We start from the raw sequence: 21,965 nt of genomic DNA, 5'->3' as shown, positions 1-21,965 counted from the left end.
ATCTCTCAGACGTCCGTTTTCTTCATTTGGCGCTTACAGTGATGAAAATATCCAAATTAGACAACAAATACACGCAAGTTGATATAATATAATAGCAATAACCCCTTCGCAGGAGGGTATACACTCGATTTTGGTACAATTCGCTCCATATAGCACTCGCCTATCGGCTCGTGCTATATGTCGCGCATTGTACCAAAATCTCGTGTATACCCTCCTGCGGCGTGGGTTATTACTTAATTTGGCTGCTTTATGTAAAGAGTTAATTATTTATGGCTAGACGAACCAGCAATCTACTCTACGTGTCTTGCACCACAGTCCGTGGAAGGACTGTGCTTGTACAGACCCCGCACTGGATTTGAGAGACTAAGTGACACTGCGATCCTTCAACGCTACGTATCGAAAAGAGTTATCTTAATCAGTAGCTTAAAATTAAATTTTGGTTTGTGAATGGTACGAAATGATTGACTAATTGTATGTGTTACCATGTAAGTCGAGCTTGGCTAGATCTTACAGTATAAGGTTGCGAAATCTCCGATATATATCAGATAATATTTATTCGCGATTTACAAATCTGTCGTCTATTTTTCGAAGTTGGGGTCGAACTGAGGAAGTCGGTTTTGGTCAGATCTGTAAAGTAATGAAATTTGCGATATATATTGGATATTTACCCGCGATTTGAAAATCTAGTATCGTCTATTGTTGTAAAGAATGTATTTCGTGCAAGACCAGACAGAACTCCAGATGATGTCCGATTGGTCATCTGTCTAAGTCCAGATTTTCAAGTAAAAATGTATTGCCTTCCCAAACTCCCGATAATATCAGATCGCCCAAGTTGACGAAGTCCCGATAGTAAAGTGTTCGGAAGTTTTGTGCGGACATTTATTGAAAAAATGCATTCAATGTAAAAATATTTCGTGCATGAATACATCTAATAAAGTAAACATGCAGGATTCTTGACCGGCCATGGATGCTATTTTCGAACTACGATTCGGACAGAGGTAGTCGGGTGGTCAGATCTGTTAGGTGTTAGGTTATTTGTCGCCTACTTCAACTTCTCTTCTCGTCGCGCCGTAGTGGTTGGCGCGTGCAAGTATGTTCGAGCTGTATTTTATTCAAGGGTTATTTTAGAAGTGATAAACGGTGAAATTCACTGGACTTAGGTGAAATTCTTGACCACATAGATAATTTGTACAAGCCTTTGTCTGCCAGAATTAGTGTTATAAGATGACCACGCCCCTTTTCACACAGGAGTGTTCTTTTGTTAGTTTATAACGCTTTGTTCTTTTCTGTAATTGACTACTGTTGCATTGTTTGGGCTATTACGTATAAGACCAATCTCCAAAGATTGTACAAACCCCAAGAAAGGGCTGGTAGGGTAATTCTTAGAGTTGACACAGCTTTTCCTTCACGAACAGTTTTTGTTAGTTTGCACTGGTTGCCCGTTAATTTACGTATTGTAAACTTACTGCTATTATGACCTTCAGAGCTTTAAATGACCTCGCACCAAGCTATGTAAGTGAGCTATTGCAAGTTCTCTCAGATATGGATTTTTAAGATAAGTGTAGTTCTAGTAAAGGTAACTTTTACCCACCAATGTTTAGGACAGGCATGGGTCAAACATCATTTGTGTATCGAGCTACAAATTTGGAATTCCGTTCCCCCTTCTATCCGTCACTGTGAAGCGTTGTTGACGTTTAAATTAGAACAACATGGTTATCTTTTCATGAAAATTGTAATGAAGGCTCTGACTTAGACTAACCTGTTTTTCTTTTGTCTTCGACATCATCTGATCGCTCACTCAATTTGGTTTTGGTTTTTTTGACGATTTCTTGCTGTACTTTTGCCGGGCTTTTTGCCTCTTTACTCAGGAGGGCTGTGATGGAAATTACAATTACTGTATTGAAATCAGATTACCCTCTTTAAATAAATAAAGAATAAATGGTCATGACCATTTATTCATTTCTCACGATGGTTTCATTTATCGTGTCTAAAATCGGGGCCCAATATATGCATAGTCACCCATCATTCAGTATATTTCAACATGTCAAACAATATAATAGTAGTATCTCGTATCAAACAAATTCATGAAAATGGCCGACTTTGTCCCTTTAAATACGTAGTTGAACTAAGGCAAAAGTACCTCTCTTTATTCACCAAGTGTTATATATTTTCATGAAAATTACCCACCCCTTTATCTTTCCCTCTGATCGATTCCATAAGCTAGTCCTACGAGTATGGCGAGAGTGTCCGGCTTTGGCTCCGGAGCAAGCGTAGCCAAGGCCAGACGCTCTCGCCATACTCGTAGGGCTACCCATAAGTATGCTCATTTATGCCCTCACATATGTTGGCCAACCCTAGACTAGTCAAATAGTCGCTTTGCGTGCTTTTTCGTTTTTGACATTTAAATAAAGATTGTCAGCTTATATTAAGTCATTCCCTCTCTCCTATTGCTGTTTTTACCCACGTTCCGCATGTGATTTTGGCCAGGTCACGTGATCGAGGGGCTTTGCCTTCGTGCAGCTTTGCACTCGTCAAGCCATGCGGGTCCACGCATAGCGATCACACTGTCATTAACCGATCACACCACGCACGTAAAATTAAATCAAGGCAAATTTTGCTGAAATTTATTTATTTTATTACAACATAATTAAGCCACAGGCCTTAGCCCACAGACTTGGGGCAAGTCTAGGCCAACCCTTAAATGTAATGTTATATATATATATATATATATATATATATATATATATATATATATATATATATATATATATATATATATATATATATATATATATATATATATATATATACAAGTGTCAGTTCTCAAGTGTGAATAAAGTATTTTGAATGAGCTGTAAATGTATTCCACACTTTTTATGCATAGCCATGCAGATGTCGAGAACTGTTGTAAGAAAAATGTGATTATGAAATATTAGTGCATGTTGATTTCTAATGCTGAATGCTCATAGAGAAAACAGAAAATTATCAGGAACTTGTCATGCTTTTCATATGAACTGCAGATTTCATAATGGTTAATATACCTTGCAAAAAAGACTTTCAATTTACAGACATCGAGATATTTCTAACATATATCGCTCTTGCAGGGGGATCTGAAAAATATGTTTCATTATTATTAAAGTTACGCGCCCAAAGGGCGCGCCGAAAAATACAACTGAATGATGAAATTTGTGGCTTGCACGATGCACTTTAGGCAAGTATGAGCCCGTGTAGAAATTCAAAAACATCATGACTTCCCCTCCCCTATTGGACATTTCAAAAACAGGGTGACCCCCATGAATCCACCGCCCCCCAGGCTGAAGAAACTGACCAGTCCCTTTAAAACCATACATCTGAAGTTTTTCATTTTGTTACTTTTATGACAACATGTCAATAATGGTTTCTTTGTCATATACATGCTTAGTATTTCCTACTTTTATGCCAGCTGTGTAAATTATAGAATTCTCGTTTATAATTCATAATGTAAAGGATGTAATATGCTTTTATTATCTTATGTTTACATCCAAAATTACATTGTGATATCAAAATCTAGTGGAAAGAAATAAGCTAACAAACAGAACAAGAAGTTTAAAAAGCCAAAAGTTGCTACATGTACTGACCACAATTATACCCTTGGGATTGAGCTATATGAGAAAGACATTAAAATCTAAATATAGCACTCCCCAAATGTATTTGGCCAAAGAACCATTGTGTATCTGACACAGTCTTCAATTTGCGCCTGAAGGGCGCCCCGAAAATAAAAAAATGTGTTCCTGAAAGTAACTTTTGATGGATATTTCTTTCATCTTAGTGAGCCATCTTTTTTTTTCCTAAGGCCCCCCCACCCTCTGGCTTAATTTTTGTTTATTGACATTCGCTGGGAATTTTTTTTAATCTTCCAGACTCCCCCCCCCAGGATACCAAATGGTCCACCCCTTACTGGTCGGCCAGGTACAGAATATAAAGAAGGCGGTCTAGTTTGAATTGACTTTGTGCCGAGTCAATAAACTGTCATTTTTCAGTTGCAAGGGGTGCAGTTGACCATCGATACGGGGCTACAACGATTCTAACATTATCCGGAAGCAGGATTATAGTGAAATTTGCACACGGTAAGGCGAGATTCTGGGATAATGCGGCCCCGTGTGTGCCCCATGTGTGCCTTGAGCGTTCTGTATTGTAGCCCTGGGTAGGACATAGCGCAAACCGCACGGCCGGCCCGGCGCACACTAATTTGCGGAGCGGAACGGAACGGAACGGAACAGAATAGCCTCACCAAATAAAAGATGAGTTTTCTCACATTCCTGGCCACTGGGAGTGTGGGATCGACAGTGCGGGAAAAAAAAACGATCCAACACTCTCAGAAACCGTCCCACACTCTGCAGTATATAATACATGAGCTCTATATAGCCTTTCGTTCCACGCGCAAAATATTATCCAATGGCACGATGAGTAACACACGGACCGAAACTAAAAAGTAAGCAGGTCAGAGTACGGGGGCAGACGACAGCATTGTCACGATTTTGGATAACGTTGTACGTTGTTTGTGATCCCGGGATGGTGACAGACTCACAAAAAACCGGACGAATTTTCTAAATAACTGGTGAACATAGGCTACTTGGAACATATGGCTATTTTTTTTTCTGTTGGACATCTCGTCCGTAGCAGAAGTTGAAGTATCGGCAGCGGAACTCGCCACAGAGTTCGCGTGTCCACGAAGTAGGATAGTAGCCTATACAGTGAAATATTCAATGTTTCTAGTAAGAATTTAACGCATTTTGTGGTCATGTGAGAAAAAAATCTCACATCCCCAAGGACCCGGGATCAGATTTCTCACACGCGTTTGGAATATATATATATATATATATATATATATATATATTATATATATATATATATATATATATATATATATATATATATATATATATATATATATATATTATATATATGTACATATAAATATGTATTTCTTGTTACTCTCTCTCTCTCCCCCCCCTCTCTCTCTCTCTCTCTCTCTCTCTCTCTCTCTCTCTCTCTCTCTCTCTCTCTCTCTCTCTCTCTCTCCCCTTTTGTTGCTGGTGTCGTTTTGTTCTGTTGTAGTTGTCGAACCTTTAGTGTATTTAGATATCAAGATCCCTAAGGGGATACGGTTTCAGTAAAGGCTTCACTGTACCCTACCTGAACTAGGATTTACTTGACAGTAGCCACCACGAGGGGGTAGATTTAGTCTCTCTGTCAACAAATCATAAATAAGGGTCTTTTTCAGTAGATATTACCGTGTACAGTGGTTGCAAAATAACGGTGCGCTGAAGTATCCAAAACGAAATTTGCACATGTTGTTAGTGCCACACACGCATTGTATCTTTGCATAATTGCCAAGAATGAACTAAGACTTTTTGTGAAAAACCTCCCTTTCATTGTAGTAAGTTGACCTTCTCGAATGTACTCTACAAAACAACCTCTGTATTAAGGGGGTGTTCCATCCAACACAGCGTTTGTTTGCTCAAAAATCACTTTTTTGCAAATATTCATTCAATTTTAATAATTTTTTTAACCTAAGGTTAAAAAGTTGGTTGGGTTCACCCTTTAGCTTTCGTAAGTTGCGTATATAGAGGTGTCAATTTGTGCAAATGTATGCAAATCACCCGATTTCCTGGTTTCTATTTCCTCAAAATTTCAAAATTTCCAAGGAATTTTACTCCACTCTCGCTGGGTCAATTTTTCTGAAATTTCCCATTATGTTCTTTAAATGCTATATAACAAAACGGTCATTTTGTTTGGCAATAAAATTCTTACATTTCGAATAAGAGGCATTTGCATTTGCTAATCATGATTTAGATAACTTTTTTGAGTGTCAGTCTTTCAACCATTGCCATTTTAGTATAAGGATAGATAATGCAAAATAAAATAGTTGCGCAGCGGCGTTTGCCATCCACTATTGTTGTATTCACCGTGGAACAGAGAAGGCTGTCAATAACTAATTATCCTTCTGCTTCTCGTCAAAAAATATAAAGAAAAGAACGTTCACCGCAAAGATTTCATGATAGGTACACTTGCCGATTCTTGAAGAAAAACTGTCAAAATGGCATGGTAACAGAAAGGAACAGAATGTCTGCATCAAAAAAGTACCCGTGAGTTAGATGATATTTTCAACATTTTTTAACACAACAAATGTGTTTTCTTATTTAATAATACCCTCTTAAAGTATGTTGATGCACAGATAATTAGTTTACGAACCACCGTCTGTACATTAAGCAGCTGTAATTGTTGACGAATGAATTCTTGTCCGGACTAAAATACAATTTGTCAACAACCTGGACATACACCCGTGGCCACTTTAGTGTTGATTAAGCCTGTCTGGTGCAAGCAGAAATTCTGTTTGTATACACGAAACAAAACGTGGTGGTCGGTGTAATAAATGTAAGGTTCACTATCGGCACCCCACTGTTAGGATTGAGATAACATTCTACTAAAATGTCTCGCCTGCCCAATTCAAATCGATCACAACACTGCACTGTAGACACGCTGTAAGTCTGCACTCCGACAATGAACATCAATAACAACGGTCGCGAATATCATACGGGAAAATCCTTCAGTAAGGACGTGGGCAGCTTGATTGTTCAAAATATAAGACATTGTGGTGGCAATTTGGCATCTAGCGAGGTACCACGAGGAGCTACAAAATAACAAGCAAGCGACCGTTTTAAGATAAGCGTGGAGGGAGCCAGAAAAGTTTGGAAGAGATATACATGTATCAGGACAGGTTCCCTTCAACCGGGATGAGAAAAGTGCCGTTCATGGTTACACACATGTGAATACATGTACATGTAAAATGCTACCTCGACTGTACTTTACTCTTACCTTTTCCCTCGTACCAAGTGAAATTGGAGTAAGTTTATTCACGGTTTGTAGGAAAGAAACATGGCTTAGTGCAAGTGAATGTTTATTTCGAAAGTTTTGCAGTCAAGACGGGCGATGTCTATAATTTAATTGCTAACATTTTCAAAGTGGCATTTTCCCAATTCCCGCGTCTGAACAAAGTCTGAACACGACACTTACGATATACGCTATCGTATCGTTGGTATTCATTCACTGCAATATTGAAATCGGCACAAAATGTGTGATGTTCTGTAACACTGACTGCATTTGAAACACATGAGTTTTACCTGAAACTAAATACTGATAGGGCAAATGCTGTGGTCAATATCATTTGTATACAGTGTATTTTATAATCACTCCGTAATTTCAGGCTAATCGGCGTGTCCATGAGGTACCGATAGTAGGATCATTATCACCGCTGATACAGGGTAAAGTAACCGTTTTATCACCCTTCTGCAGACAGAATTTCTGCTTGCACCAGACAGACTTGATCAACACTAAAGTGGCCACGGGTGTATCACGGATACATGCATTCGACATGACGTTTGAAGTAGGACAAAAAAACATGTAATGTTACAAACTGAATGAATAAATTGGAAAATATGCGGAAAATCGAGATTGCAATAAATCGCGTTTTAAATCAAAGCTACACATACAATCATCACCTACCGATTGCCCCGGACACCAGACCATGGGCTGCAGATGCAAAGTCGGCCGTAAACTTAAGCCAACAGTTGGCCCAAGCTTCACTGTTGGGTACAAACGTGAACGCTCCACAGTTAGTCATATTCCAGCACACCGAGCAGCACTCAGCGGAATCATTGGTCCATATACCGCCAATGTCCCCGCCAAAATAGTCTGTATCATTTTGTATCACACACCCTTTGTACAAAAGAGAAACCATAGCATATATTATCTTCTAGGTTTTCCCATGATAATGCGCATAAAAGTGTACAAAAGGAAAAAACTCGTGACTTTCGATATTTTCATATGACATAAATCTAAAGATGACACCGTTCAATGAATGGCGACACGCTGTCCTCATTAGTTTCTTGGCAAAGCAGCATTTATCGCTAAAGATAACGCATATCCTGCCGTGACTCGGGTCCATTGCTTCCCTTTCTGGCTGGCGTTACCGCTAAACGAACGCAAAGACTGCGACTTAAAACCTTTTACCAACACAATATTCAAATGTTTTCAGATCACACATCCTGACGGATGATCTCTTTTTACTAAGTTTTATTCTTGCGATTTGCTATAGTTTATTTGTTCGTTAACTTTTATTTCTGTTGATTAAAATTTGTCCTATTTCTCATTTATCGGTGCTGTTTTTATATTCTTTTATATCTGTTTTAAAGTGTATTTCATACAGTTTATCTGTCGGCCCAGACAGTAAGTCAATATCATAGTGTACTATTGCTATAAAGTGAATCACAATCGTAAATCAGCATATTTTCTCATTATTTTCTCGAAGTCTGTTGAAATAGAAAGTAAATGTCTTTTAGACCCAACGCTTTTGCGTACTTTGCATACAATATATCATGACATTGTCGACACATTCATTCTTTACTGGAATAAAGCTCACTTTCAACGAAAGCTATTATCCCCTCGACAAATGAAAGTAAACCATCACAGGATATACCGAAATGTACATTTAATTGAATTTTTAAAACTGGATTTAAAACACTCTGGAGTAATTGCAAAGGAATAAAATATGCGAGAAAGAACCTACTCTTTTCTAGCTATGTATTTTACCTATTCTTTATGTTTCATGTGAAGACTAAAATAAGTGTAAGCTGGTTTAAATATTTGAGTAACGAAGTGCGTCTTTAACGCTTTCACAGCCATAATTTCGCCCAATACCATGATTTCTATGGAAAAGTTGGACCTCTTTACATGAAAACGGCATGAAAGCGGTAAGAATCCTTGTGTAGTTTTGTAAGTCTTCTATTGGGTTTTTCACATTCGAATTCATGAACGGATAGGTTGGTGAGTGAACTCTGCACTTTCATTTTATCTTGTCTATCAGCTACTTTTCGAAATAATAATTTCAAATAATGGAACAAAAGCTTTCACTTTTTAAAAGGGCTGTGAGATATCTATTTTTATGGGATAATTTAGAACTTAACCATCTTCAGCTAATATGCTATTATTGTGAAGATAGTAATTGATTGTCGTACAAATGTATTTCGCAAAAACAAACAACATCTTGTATTAGATTTCGTAAAAGTTAGGCCTCTTTCATAAGAAAGTGTGAAAACGGTCTCGCTTAAAAGAATGACTTACCATGGCAACAGAATGTTTGGATGCAGAGTATGAAGAAGAGAAGTAGGTATGCTTCGCGCCAAACCACGCAAGAGATCCCGCCCATGATGCGAGGGTGTTCTCTTGTATCTATCTTCTTAGCAGTCTAGCCGTCAGTGTCTGTTGTTTGTTCATATAAAGACGTAGATTAAAATTTAGAGTGAATGTTCAATCTTTTTGAACAAAGGGATAACAATGCAAAACGTCTGTATTCCCGCTGGCAATCCTCGTTGATAACCTTTGGGACTAATTAATAAATGATCAAAAATAACGCACCAAAAGAGATGATCTGCTTCTTATCATGATTAAATGTGATTAAATGGTCGACAATTCAGCTGACATGGCAAATAGAGCACCACTCTTTTCTTGGAATTTTATCAAAGTTATACTGATCTGCTTTCATTTATTATTTAGTTGAGAATTCGAGGGAACGACAGGCGAACAAGCAAGTAATTTTCGCTACCTTTGTTCGAGACATGAAATGGTTTTTCTTGTTCAATGCACTCAAATAGACTAATATTGATACATATAGTGCCTGGTGGGTTGTGTCTCCCGGCAGCTTCGGTCGGCTTGGCAACTCTTAAAACAAATAAAAAAAATTTTCTGCAACATTCAAAATCATGTCATGTATAATTTATCCAGGTTGGGGACATATAATTTAAGAAAACTACTGTATGCATGACATTTATTATAGAATAAGCAAGTTAAAGTAGTACAAGAATGTGTGTTCACTATCATAGGCAGTTGGTCGTCTCCTTGTTGTCAACGAGGGAATTAATATAATCTGGTTCTGTTAGAGGCACAAGTCACTGCTAGGCGAGCGATAATTATAACCCTGAATCTTTGAACATCTACATCCAACATTGTGCTTTTCATCGTACAATGCAAGTTTGTGGATAATTTTTCGCATGTTTTTAAAACATGGGTCTGAGACTTTTAACATTTCCGAGTAGCTGAGGATCAACTTTTATGAAGTTCTGATTGTAATGACTTAGAAATTGGCAAGAATACATGTCTCAGTATCTGGAAACGAAATGTGTGCTAATGTTTACATTTGCATTTCGACCAAGTCACGTGACTAGCAGACGATATTTTCCAGTAAAAGTCACATTTGGAACATAATATTTCAACCACTGGACGAAAATTTATTCAAACCAAATTGTTAGTAGGTATGAAACAGAAATAAAGCTCGTGCAAAAACCACTATCTCAAAAATATTTAACTTTCGTAATATTTTTCTTCAAAAATCTAAAAAGATCCGGCAAATTTTTGCATCTTTAAGGACATTTTAAATATTAATTATATATGTCAAATTATCTTATTTAGGGCAGCCGCATGGTACCTCTTATGTTGAGTGATAATTACTCTTTCTGTATATGCAGAAAAAGATAAAAAATGAGTTAAGAAGTCATGTTTGAAACGGAAAACGAATACGAACAGTGCTTGCACTGAAGTCCCTAAATCACTCTACCCATCGTGTTAATCCATTGGATGTTAATAACAAGTTGTATAAAGGTCACGGCTAAATCTATGACTATTATGCAGATGTATGCAGAGGTTCAACTTGACTTGTGACGCTAGATCACAGGGGCACAAAAGTGGACACTCAAATACGAGAAGGAATAAAGATAATACTTCAGACCTTGTTTTGTGTACGAGCCTTTTTCCCTTATTCTCTCACTTCTTGCCCTACGATTCCTCGCTGTGTGAATTGAGGCCTGACGGTTCAGTGTTAGCATAATGTATACAGTATGAAGTGCACTCTTTTGTCACATGCTGAGACACACAATATTCAGTTTGTCGACAAAGCCTGTATATATTAAATATATGGTAATTGAAGTAGAGTCCAGACTGAAAGTCTAGACTCTACTTCAATTCTCTACTTCAAAGTAATATTTATCCACTTCAATATATGGGATATTTTGCTACCAATTGCAGGCATGATAATATCGAAGGTTTTGTATATGCTTGTGAACTTTGAGCGATGGTGATAGAAACATTTTGATAGCCCAATGCTTCCTCTATGTCAATAAAGCCACTAATGATAATCTATGCTGCTATTCATTCTCAACTTTCATTTTATCGATCGCACAATATTGCACATGAACTGTATTACTTGAATGTGATGAAAAGTTATTTGCACAGAGACTTAATTGTGGATGTTGTCAGAATGGCATGGTTTCTAGATCCTTGAGGAAAATTTCGGCAAAGTTTTGAGTCTTGTACAATTGCGAACTACTTTGACGTGCTTTCTGCACTCGTTGAGATCTCACTGTTTTTTGCTAGGGGTCGTTGATCATACAAGCTGACCCTCTGGGGACGTAATTCTTCAGTTTGGTGTCAACTCCCTCCTTCCTCAAAACCAAATTTCTTAATGCCAAATCGGTTATAGGAAAATTGTGTTCTTTACTATGCATGAAGAACTTGAATAAAAACCTATCTTGAACTCAAACTGGTGCAAAATCTACATATGAATATAGAGAACGAAAAGTTACGTGTTTACACGTTTTCAACGTAATAAAAAGAATGGTTTGACCACGAATAGGTGTGATTTTCTTCATGGCAGGATACAATACGTGAGAACGTCTAAAAGAGTCTTGAAAATATCGATCTTTCTATCATGTGACTTTTTCCGGAACAAATGTATCAAAACGTGTCAAAAAAGACGCGTTTCATAATTGTCCGACAGACAGGTCTATTACTCGAGGTCAGGAATGTTAGCGATTTCATGCATTGCAATTAAAATATCGCGATTGTTATGGTTGTACGGTTTAATTTTTATTTATTTTCTGTTACAGCAGAATGCTTATTGCTATTTTGAAGCACTCACAACGAATTGGGGTCTTACTCACTTCTCTCCTAAACTAAGGAATTACTTTTCTAGTGTGTCAGATTTTATGATCGACGGCTCCTAAATCTTGTGAGGGTAATTATTCTATGCCGTTAAAAATCCCCCGCTCTTTCAACGACGTTGACGATTCCGTTGATGGAAGATTGTAGATAGCTTTCTGTACGCCACGCATAGAGGCAGAGTTATATATCCGTGATAGAAAAGACTTATTTGGCTTTGCATTCTATTTCAGATCCCTATGGCTGTCGATGTGTGACAACAGGTAGGCCGTCTGACTTTTAAAGAAACTTGCAAAAAAGCAACATAAAAACCCAACTTACAGTGTATGAAAATCGGCTGCTCACTGCCCCGTAGACGCTGTATTTACTTCGGTCATTCACGGTCACTCCACAAAGATTATTTGTCGATCTTTCATTACAGTAACAAAGGAAGGATCAAGAAGTGTCTCACATACATGAAATAATCACATAACTAACATCTGATGACAATGTGATATGAAAGATCTAAAACACAATTTAAAGTATAAAGATTCATGGAAACAACCGTCATAAATGATGCTAGTCTAGCGCCATCATGCATGTTGAGAGGCGACTGCATGGTGATCTTGTTTACAACATTTAGATCCTTGACGTCATAATTTTTGAAATGAAAAACCAGTGCACAGTGTATCCAGTGTTGAACTTTTTAAAGTTTCTTTAAATGTGTTACTCGAGTATAGGTATTAATTATATGTTGTGTATAGGTATTTGCTATATAAAGGGTTTTATTTTGCATATGTATGCAGAGGTTCAGCGATTACAGAAGACTGGTAGACCAACATTTTCTCATATAACCGGATTATCAACGCGTTCTCGGGTCATCTTTTCTATATTCAGTGCGTAGACATACGTAGCATTGCGAGATATAATTTCTTTCGGTGTTGTATCTAAAGGGGTGGTGCTTTAGTAGCTCCGGCCTTATATCTGGAACCTATTCACTGGTAGGCCTTGTATGTACTGACGGACAGGTACTACTATTATCTTAATAATGGGTTAATAATAATGGGTTGATAGAATTATTGTGGACATTTTTCTAATTCACCTAACAACATAAAATGTGACCCATCCTAAGTCTAAGTTTGAAAAATGTGACCCTCCCCTATGGGCGAATTTGTAAAAATGACTCTCCCCATTCCATCCTCTGTAATTACTGAAGCTTTCCATGTGAAAAACAATCCTCGACTCATGGACAAGCTGGCTAGTTGGGTGCGAGATGATGTAACCGTAGAATAACCGTTACTGTTACGGTAAAGTAGAGAATGTAAGAGAAAACGTTGATCATAATGCACATTAACGAAAGGAAAGTCAGTAACCATTACTTCTAAAGGTACGGCTCTAACAGTCTAGATCAATTCTAACGATGGCCTTTGGTTTTTCGCAAGTCACTAGAGCGACTGTTTTATTTGTTTTGCTCTTTGAGTTTATATTTTTGTTGACTTTATTTTTATCTTTGATGACTTTATCTTTCCAAGGGCATACTCTATCTGTGAGCCTATTGTATTTGTGTGCCTGAGTTAAACCACATCACTCATTTCTGAGCAAAGAGGATTCAATCGACGCCCGGTCCTGACTAACACACGATTGAAATTATTTATCTCCCTGCCGGCGGTAACACCCTCATGGGTGCGAGACTTCGCCGTTTTGTCTTTTTTTTCGGTCTATTATTTTTTCTTACGAAAGGCAAACTAGTCTAAAATAATACAATAAGAGGAAAATTAAAGATATGTATATTCTTAACCTTCCACAGTACAGTTAATTTGTAGTTTTTTTGCTCATACATAATCTAAGGTAATACATACAAATAAATAAAATATAAATACAAAATAATCTAAACTTTTGATATAAACATATAAGATGCCTATCACTTCGCATATTATCGCCTATGCATTGACACTAAAACGTTCACACGTCCGTCATCAAATTATCTGTTGAGATGACAATTAATGAAGTAAACTGTTGTCTATTAAAACTGGTATTATTTGACCCATCTGTACGCAAAACATGGCCAAACCTTTTGATACCCTGCCAAATTCTACACCAGACCTCTTCTAAAAACTAGGATGCATTGCTGACATATTCTGGCTTGACCAAAAGTTCGGAGAAACTCTGGGAATAATAATAATAATAATAATAATAATAATAATAATATTTAATTCTTAAAAAACGCACTCCACAAACGTCTCAGTGCGCTGAACACAAGTATTTAAAAGATACAAAAACAGCTATAAAAACTCAAAAAACTACAATTATGAGTAAAACTTGGTAATAATGCCAGCAAAGAAAAAAGGTCGCTGATCTTACTTTGAAAAATGTTGTTGGAACTGTACTAGCTGTTGCCGACAAAGTAGGACAATTTCTAATCACAATTTCTAATCACTGTACAATTTTTTAAAGAAATGTGACCAAGAAAATGTACAAATATTGGACTCCTGTATTTCTAAATTATCTATATATTGTAAATATCAACATTTTACATGAAAATAAACATATTCAATCAGCATGTTTAACGTGGTTCTCAGCATCGACCTAATCCATTGCTTCGATTGCCAAATACAGAGAATGGAAAGGTAGTTATTGGCTGGGTTAGGTGGACGTTTATAAATGGAAGGGTGGAAAGGGCGGTGGATGGATCCACTAAAAGACTGGTAGGTTTGTAAACTGAAATTCATTTGTGCATTGACAAGGAGTGGTTACATAGCTTGACCATAGTGAGCTGATAGTCAGCGAGGAGACAGAGCTGTAGAATGACAAACAGAATTGTTTTTCATGTAGGTGGCAATGTGTCGTTGTACTGACGGATTGACAACACGTGAGTATGTTGACCAATTACGAGAATGATTAGCAGAAACACAATGAATGTGAAAGTTTTTATTATTTTATAAATAATCGGTATATTAAGAAAACAATCGGTATAAGAAAACAATCGGTATATTAAGTATTTTGAAAACGTCGACTTTAAGATCTAATTATCGTTACAGAAACGTACAACGTCATACGTCTACAGTTTGTCTTGGATGCTTTTTGTGTAAATTGTAGAAAAGTTCAAGGTGTCTGAAAATACATAATCATAAAGTAATTCATAAATCTAACAATTCCAGTATGAGATACAACAAAGGTTGTACGTAGTGAATACTGTTTCTGAAATCTAAAAAAAGGTGCAGTGTGGTTTCCCTCCTTCAGAAGCGACGCCATATCAAAGTACAGAGGTTGAGGTCAAGGAGAGGACAAGTTCTCAGAAAACAGTGTTGGTTAAAAAACTGACGGTTGGCTTATTCAGCCTATTAACCTAATCTATAACATTTAAAATTATTCTTAAAGAGAATGTACTGGTCGTGTCCGTAATACCTAGAAACAGGACTACTCTCTCCACCACGTCTGAACTTTGCATATTTGACATTATTTTTATCGCTTTTATGTATGATAAACACATCCCGACAACTCGCTATTCGTAAATGACCGAAAGCATCAACAAAATGTTCGGTGTGACCGACACGTTCAAACTGTGGATCAAATCCTACAGCTCTCACTGACAGTGTCTTCGCCATGAAAAAATTTGTGACTAGATCGACAATCATACATTCTGGATACTCCTCAAGATATCTTTGGAATCCTCGATTTCGCATCATGCAATCACCATCCTCGTCCCCAGCGTAAATTTCTATGTTTTTGAAAAACAAGCTGAGAATGTACTTTGTGCCGTTGACGTCTTCAAAAAAGGCCCCTATCATATCCAACTGAATACGAGGATCTTCAAACTTTTCAAGAAAATTTTCCAGTTTTGTATTTTCGGTAAATATGAAATCGTCATCGACCCACACGAAATATTTTGTCTTTACTTGGCTGAGAACGAGATTACGACCTGCAAACCACCCTTCTTTGTAAGGCATTATGAACTGTTGGACATTTGAACCGACGATTTCTTCCGGTATTTCACTGTCGTCTGCAATAAGGATCTGCATGCCTGGATAGTATTGATTGACACTGCGTACAAGTCTGTCAACACACTCGTAACGTTCAAAGGTTTTGGTCACAACTGTTACTTTCTTAATGATATCGTCATCATAGTGTGTTCCGTATATCTTAGGACGACGCTCACGACGTATTTCAATGTGAACGTTGATGTTAAAATTTGAAAGTTTCACTTCTAAAATTTCACGTATGTGAATATCGTAGTAGGTACTTTTGAACACTAGAGTTTGAAGGATAGAATTGATATCGTCAATAGTTATAGACATTGCATTAAATGCTATTTCCAGACTATCTGTGTCATTTCCTTTAATCTTACAATTCTCAGATACCGTAAACGGCGAGTCAACAGTCAATGTACCCAATTTTTTGGTCGAGTAAATCGTCAGGATTTTATCAGCATGATCTTTAGCAGGAAGGTCAACTATGGCTTTCTCTGCGACGGACAGGCCAACAACTCGAACCATTTTAAGTGGTTCCACGGTCAAAACGCCCCCGACGTAAGACAATGGAGACAGCATTCTACAGGTCACCAGTGGTTCTTCATTCACAGCTCTTTCTTTCCTCCACTTTTCCATCTCAGCCGCTCTGCGAAGTTTTAAACCTTCGGCCATCTGTCCTCCGTGTATTTTACCGGGGACATGGAGATCAGAACATGAGCAGCTACCGCCCTCTGTCACCATTTTTTGTTGTAATTTATCACCTTCATCGGTCAAGTCTCTTTGTGGTTGATTTTTCCACTCTTCAAACGGTAAATTCCAAATGTGATTAGAGTCACTTGTTGAAGAGCTGTGCGACTGCATTGCTTCTAACATGAAGACATCGCACACTACAACTGCAAAAGCTACAAACACTGTAATGGTGGAATAATTCATTTTCAAACATACAAGACCAACCCTTGACGCAATAACTGCTCACCCTGAACGATTTCTACCTCACATACCACCAAGTTTGCACCTTCAATCTGAAAAGATAAGATAAATATAACAATTACGACTTGCAATGCAAGAAAGACATACTAACAGCGACTAGCTGCAATATTACAGTGAAAATTCGATGAGAATTTTACACTACAAGAAATATTTCTCACGTCATTGAGTAACGGACGATTTTGTTATTCTATGCCAACCTGTTTGGTTTATATATGGACATATTCGGTCGGTAAAGCTTATTAAAATTGGCATTTTTAAGTCATGTCATTGAAATTTTCAGGGGTGATGTACAATTTCCAAAAAAGTCACAAAACTGCCTCAGTTCTATATATGTAGCGAATGTCAATGTCATAGAATGACGACAAATCAGAATTACTCGCTCCCAGTCCAAATAGGAACTATTGCAGTAAAGTAAGTTAGTGTACTGTACTATTCATTGCAGCTAGTCCTTGTTGTAATGTCTTTCTATCGTCTTTATAAACAGATTGGAACTAATTTGAGATAATTGGATTTTCATATTTTTCAAATTTCTCAAAAGTGTTAGGTCAAGGTGTCTTATAGCTAAATGTCTCAACATTACAAAGTACTCATAAAAACAAGTGTGTAACTGAAAAAGAAAAGCAGGTGAGCTTTGTAGATGAAATAGACATTACTTCATCATCCAATTATCCCAAATTAGTTCCAATCGTGTTATAGTGAACGCATGTAACCTTGACACAATATATTGCCCTAGAGATTAAAAAAGCTGTTTGTAAAGTTGAGCATATTTCAGTAATTCCTTGTCTCTTTGACTGATACGCCGTTCTACTTGTATCGCATACGTTTGGTGTCCTCTTAATTGGTATCCATCAAGCAATGTTCACCAGCGCTTTACAAAAGGTCAAAAGTAAGCTTTTAGAAGAGTTTAGATCTGAAGGTACGAGTGTTGGGAGCTGAAATGAGCTGGTAGTTTGTTCAATAGAATCGATGAACAATAGGGGAAGGATCTGTCGCCATACGATTTTAACCGAGTTCGAGGAACTTTTAAGTGTCATTTGTAGATCTGATCGGAGAGATCTGCTATAGGCTGACTTCAATGATTTCAGCCAGGTATGAAGGAGCTAATCCATGTATCGATTTATATGTGAGAAGTAGGATTTTGAACTGAATTCTGTAAGACACGGGGAGCCAGTGAAGTTCCTTCAGGATTGGTGTAATGTGATCCCCTTTTCCTTGTTTTTGTGATGAGACGGGCAGCCGAGTTTTGTGCTCTTTCTAGTAATCTGATGTATGAGTCTGGTAAACCGTAGAGTAGGGCGTTGCAGTAGTCTAGCTTGGCAGAAAGAGTTGAATACATGAGAGTCAGACAAGCCCGTTGTGAAAGACATTCCCTGATGAATCCATACAATGTATGTTTGTATGTTCTCACAGGTCTGAATTATGTTTTCACAGGTCTGAATTATGTTTTTCTTATAATTGTTGTTATCTGTAAGATAGGGAATGCAATTAGCGTGCTGTGTCAGCGACTTGAATGAAGCTTTTATACAACTTGAATGCTGTCAATGGCGGTTGATCAACTCATGAACGAATAAGGAGGATTTCTGTTTTGCCATCATTTAGTTATAATTTGTTTGATGTCATCCAATCTTTAGTGTCAACCAGATCTGCAGATAGTCTTCAATATGAGAAATTGCTATCGAAATATTGATTTTGTGAAGGCTGTGTACAGTTGGTTGTCGTCTGCATATTGGTGAAATTTAAGATTGTGATGGTGCATTATCTATCCATAGGGTGTAGTATAGAGGGTGACTGAAGGCGGTCATAGAACTGATCCCTGTGGAAGTGGAGTTGATGACCTTGATACCATGACTATATGGGGATAAGGATAATAATGGTCACGGTCAAGAACAACTGCGATCAGCTAGCACCAAATTAAATATTTTAAATTTAATCTTAAAGCTCGACTGATAAACACAGATTCAAGGCTATGTGTGCAATTCCCATAATGCATGTAGCATGCTAGCCAACACTCGAAATACTTATTGTTGCGCACGTGCCTTTAGTCGTGCTCTGTTAACTCAGTTAAAATTTTTTCTAGGAACGACACGATGTGAGTGTTTATAAAATTATTTCCTCGTTAAGATGATTTCACGGATCCAATAACATGGAAAGAACTCTCCAAGTAGTGTGCACCACATGTGAATTGAAAATGACATAGGGAAAATACACACATGTAAACAAATCGTATAAAAGGTAAACAAAGCATCACGCAGTGGACGGACGTATTGATCACTGAATGTGAGGTAGGAGAGCAGTGACTGCAATTTATCCAATACACATACATGATAACAGTGAAATATAAACGACCATTTACACATTACAACTATAAAGAGAATGCTCCATGTAGTAGCATAGTTTTAGCGAAGACAGACGCAGAATGGCTGATCGTTCGAAGTCCACGCGTACATGACTAAGAGTAATATTATGAGTACCTACCACAGACCAAATACATTTTTGACTTCCAGTCGATCCAAGTATTTCGTCAACACCGTCAAAACTTTTTTACAGTTGTAAATGTAAACGAGGTTGCTCTTGAATAAGTACATACTGTGATTTGACACGTTAAAACTGATGATAAATGGCCTTCATATCCCAACGTGTCTGTCTTACCAAGATCAAAATGGCGGCTACTGCTGGTTAAAATTTAACTTTTAATATATGGCTCATCGCTTTGTGGATTGTCATGTGTATTTCGGTGTATAGTCATAGGTGTTGTTCTCTGCTTTACAAATTACGAGAGGATGAAATTCGCCTTTTGGTACCACCACAGTCCTTCGTGAGCTATTCAGCTCTGGGACTATTCTCCCCATAGACGAGTGTACATAAAGCGGGTGTTTTCTCGCGTATGTACACTCATCTATGGGGCGAATAGTGCCAGAGCTGAATAGCTCACGAGTGACTGTGTATAAATCTTACAAAACCTTCCATCTGCATACACTTTGGTTTCACACCTTGACCTTCGATATGTAGGTCACACTTTGACCATGGATAAATATTTACATTTTAACAGCGTGATGGCATTAATTGTGTTCACATTTCATGAAAAGTGTATCGATAGACAAAACTACAGTCGCCAAGTAACACATAACATCTGGAAAGATCGGGCAGAAATGGTGATGATATTATGGGATGTGAATTTAGACGTACACTCATAAGGGGGATGATGATGAGTAGATAAGCCTGCGGTGAAAGAGGTGAAAATAAGTTGAAATGGACAAAGACTTTGACCTTCAACTATAGTATTCCTCATCATTTATTTATTGAAGTAAATTTGCCGTCGAAATTAATGCAAATATGACACAACCCCGATTCGGAACTTATTCTTTATCGTGAAAAGCTCTCAAAAAATCCGTTTCCTAAACTACGGCGCTACTTACATAGAGCTGGTAGATACATTCTCAGATCCGAATATCTCGATGGTGTCCGATTGTCATCGGCGTATTGGAAATTAGTTGATAAAAAACAGCATAAAGTCAAAGGTCAAATTGGTAAAAATGGACTGAGAACCTTGCTGTCACCAACAATTTCAAAGCTTCTTTATTCAAGTTACTTTAATGCGATAGGGATTGTAAGCAGTTCAATGAATGATTTAAACGGAAAATATGTACAGACGACTAATTACACAAAGCTTGGCCAAAACTTTAATTCAAATGATGGGAATAGCCATATTTGTGAACAGAAAGAAACCCTAGAACACATCTTATTTGAGTGTAAATATCAAAAAGAAATCAGGCAGAAATAATTTTCTCTTTGGCCAAAAAAAGATTGATAACAATACCACTTTCAAAAGATTAGCAATTGCAGGAACTGAAAATGCTAATAATACAACATCAGACATTATATACTCTTCCATGTAAGATACATATTTGGAATATTATCTTAAGCAACTCGAATGCTATCTTTCTTCATGGATGAATACATTGTATTTCACTAATAAGGTAATGAACACGAAGTTTCCAAGCCTTGTGTGGCTTGAAGAGAAGGACGCATCTTAAACGCATACGATTTTAGCGACATTATTTTTCTTCTTTCTACTTAAATGACTTATTTTGTCAGAGAAGTGTAATTTTGCTCATTTGCTCGACTCATCATAGTTATAAAGATTTGTTCTATTTTCCATTTATTGGAATAAATTTATCCTTATCAAGAAAGGGTTCTCGACAAAAACTGAAATTGTGTTTGCATGTGAACACATGATGTTACTGCACAATTTATATTGCTTAACTTCGTGTAATTATCGAATTTTAGAAAAACCTGACGTAGAATACCACAGCTTCAAATAAAACAGAAAAATGAATGGTTTAGAATGGTATGTATGATTTTAAAAAAATAGTCATTGCATCGTTTCGTAGAGTGTTAAAAACAAAAATTCTCCTCTTTTCGAAAACAGTATCAGTCTAGAGTGCAAATATGTTCATGCTCAGTACTTGACATAAAGTCTTAGAAAGTTTAAAGTTGAAATCGTTAGAAAGTTTGGATTTTTCCTTGGCGGCAAAATTCATAATTATCTCCCGTCGATTCATTGGTATTCTATTTTATCGGATATCCTAAATATTATAATTTACTTCTTCTTCTTTCAAACGGCTTCAACTGAAATTTAGTTTCTTTTCTGGTTATCTCACCACAATTCGTCGTCTGCAATATCAGATTTTGTCGTTCATTTTGGATACTGTCGTCTTGTTCTCTTAAAATACACAAAAAATTCCTTGATTGTTCCCTGTCTGTTCCTTAACATGAAAGAAAAATCTGATGCTATCGGATTCTGTGGATCAGAGTCTTAATATTTCACTGCCTTTTTGTTGCCTTCCAAGGTGTTGTATTGCGCGCCCTCGACGATATGACCTGGCGAGGTGGCGATTTGAGGTGGCCGATTTTTTCCAGCAACGTTACCTTGCTTGACTGTATCAACCGATATCGTAGAGAATTTTATCGCCAATTTCTATTTAAACGAGACATTGC

At 37.2% G+C, this 21,965-nt stretch overlaps 2 protein-coding genes across 3 annotated transcripts in view; both read right to left on the bottom strand.

Moving 5' to 3' along the window:
- LOC139131906 (polycystin-1-like protein 2) overlaps positions 1-9,273 on the bottom strand; it is a 28,031-nt gene extending 18,758 nt beyond the window's left edge. The window contains exons 1-3 of the mRNA XM_070698219.1: positions 9,163-9,273; positions 7,546-7,758; positions 5,176-5,229 (exon numbers count right to left, since the gene is read on the bottom strand). Of these exons, the coding sequence (XP_070554320.1) occupies positions 5,176-5,229; positions 7,546-7,758; positions 9,163-9,247 (352 nt within the window). The 5' untranslated portion in view covers positions 9,248-9,273. The remainder of the gene's footprint in view (positions 1-5,175; positions 5,230-7,545; positions 7,759-9,162) is intronic.
- A 5,636-nt stretch (positions 9,274-14,909) lies between these two features.
- Positions 14,910-19,645, bottom strand: LOC139131905 (beta-1,4 N-acetylgalactosaminyltransferase 1-like). 2 transcript variants are annotated; one of them, XM_070698217.1, is made up of 2 exons: positions 19,443-19,645; positions 14,910-16,999 (listed from the first exon to the last, which is right to left on the bottom strand). In XM_070698217.1, exon 2 carries the CDS (start codon positions 16,908-16,910, stop codon positions 15,351-15,353), a length of 1,560 nt encoding a protein of 519 aa, XP_070554318.1. In that variant the 5' UTR covers positions 16,911-16,999; positions 19,443-19,645; the 3' UTR covers positions 14,910-15,350. The 2 variants fall into 2 exon arrangements, with proteins under 2 accessions (XP_070554318.1, XP_070554319.1); XM_070698218.1 differs by having other exon boundaries at positions 14,917-16,999; positions 19,457-19,634.
- Positions 19,646-21,965: the final 2,320 nt, after the last annotated feature.

This window comes from Ptychodera flava, chromosome 4 (genome assembly GCF_041260155.1).
Source record: "Ptychodera flava strain L36383 chromosome 4, AS_Pfla_20210202, whole genome shotgun sequence".
In the NCBI taxonomy this organism is placed as follows: domain Eukaryota; kingdom Metazoa; phylum Hemichordata; class Enteropneusta; family Ptychoderidae; genus Ptychodera; species Ptychodera flava.
This window is presented reverse-complemented; position numbering and strand designations above follow the sequence as displayed.

Coding starts and splice junctions, on each gene's coding strand:
- LOC139131905 (XM_070698217.1), bottom strand. CDS start 16,910: ATGAATTATTCCACCATTACAGTGTTTGTAGCTTTTGCAGTTGTAGTG.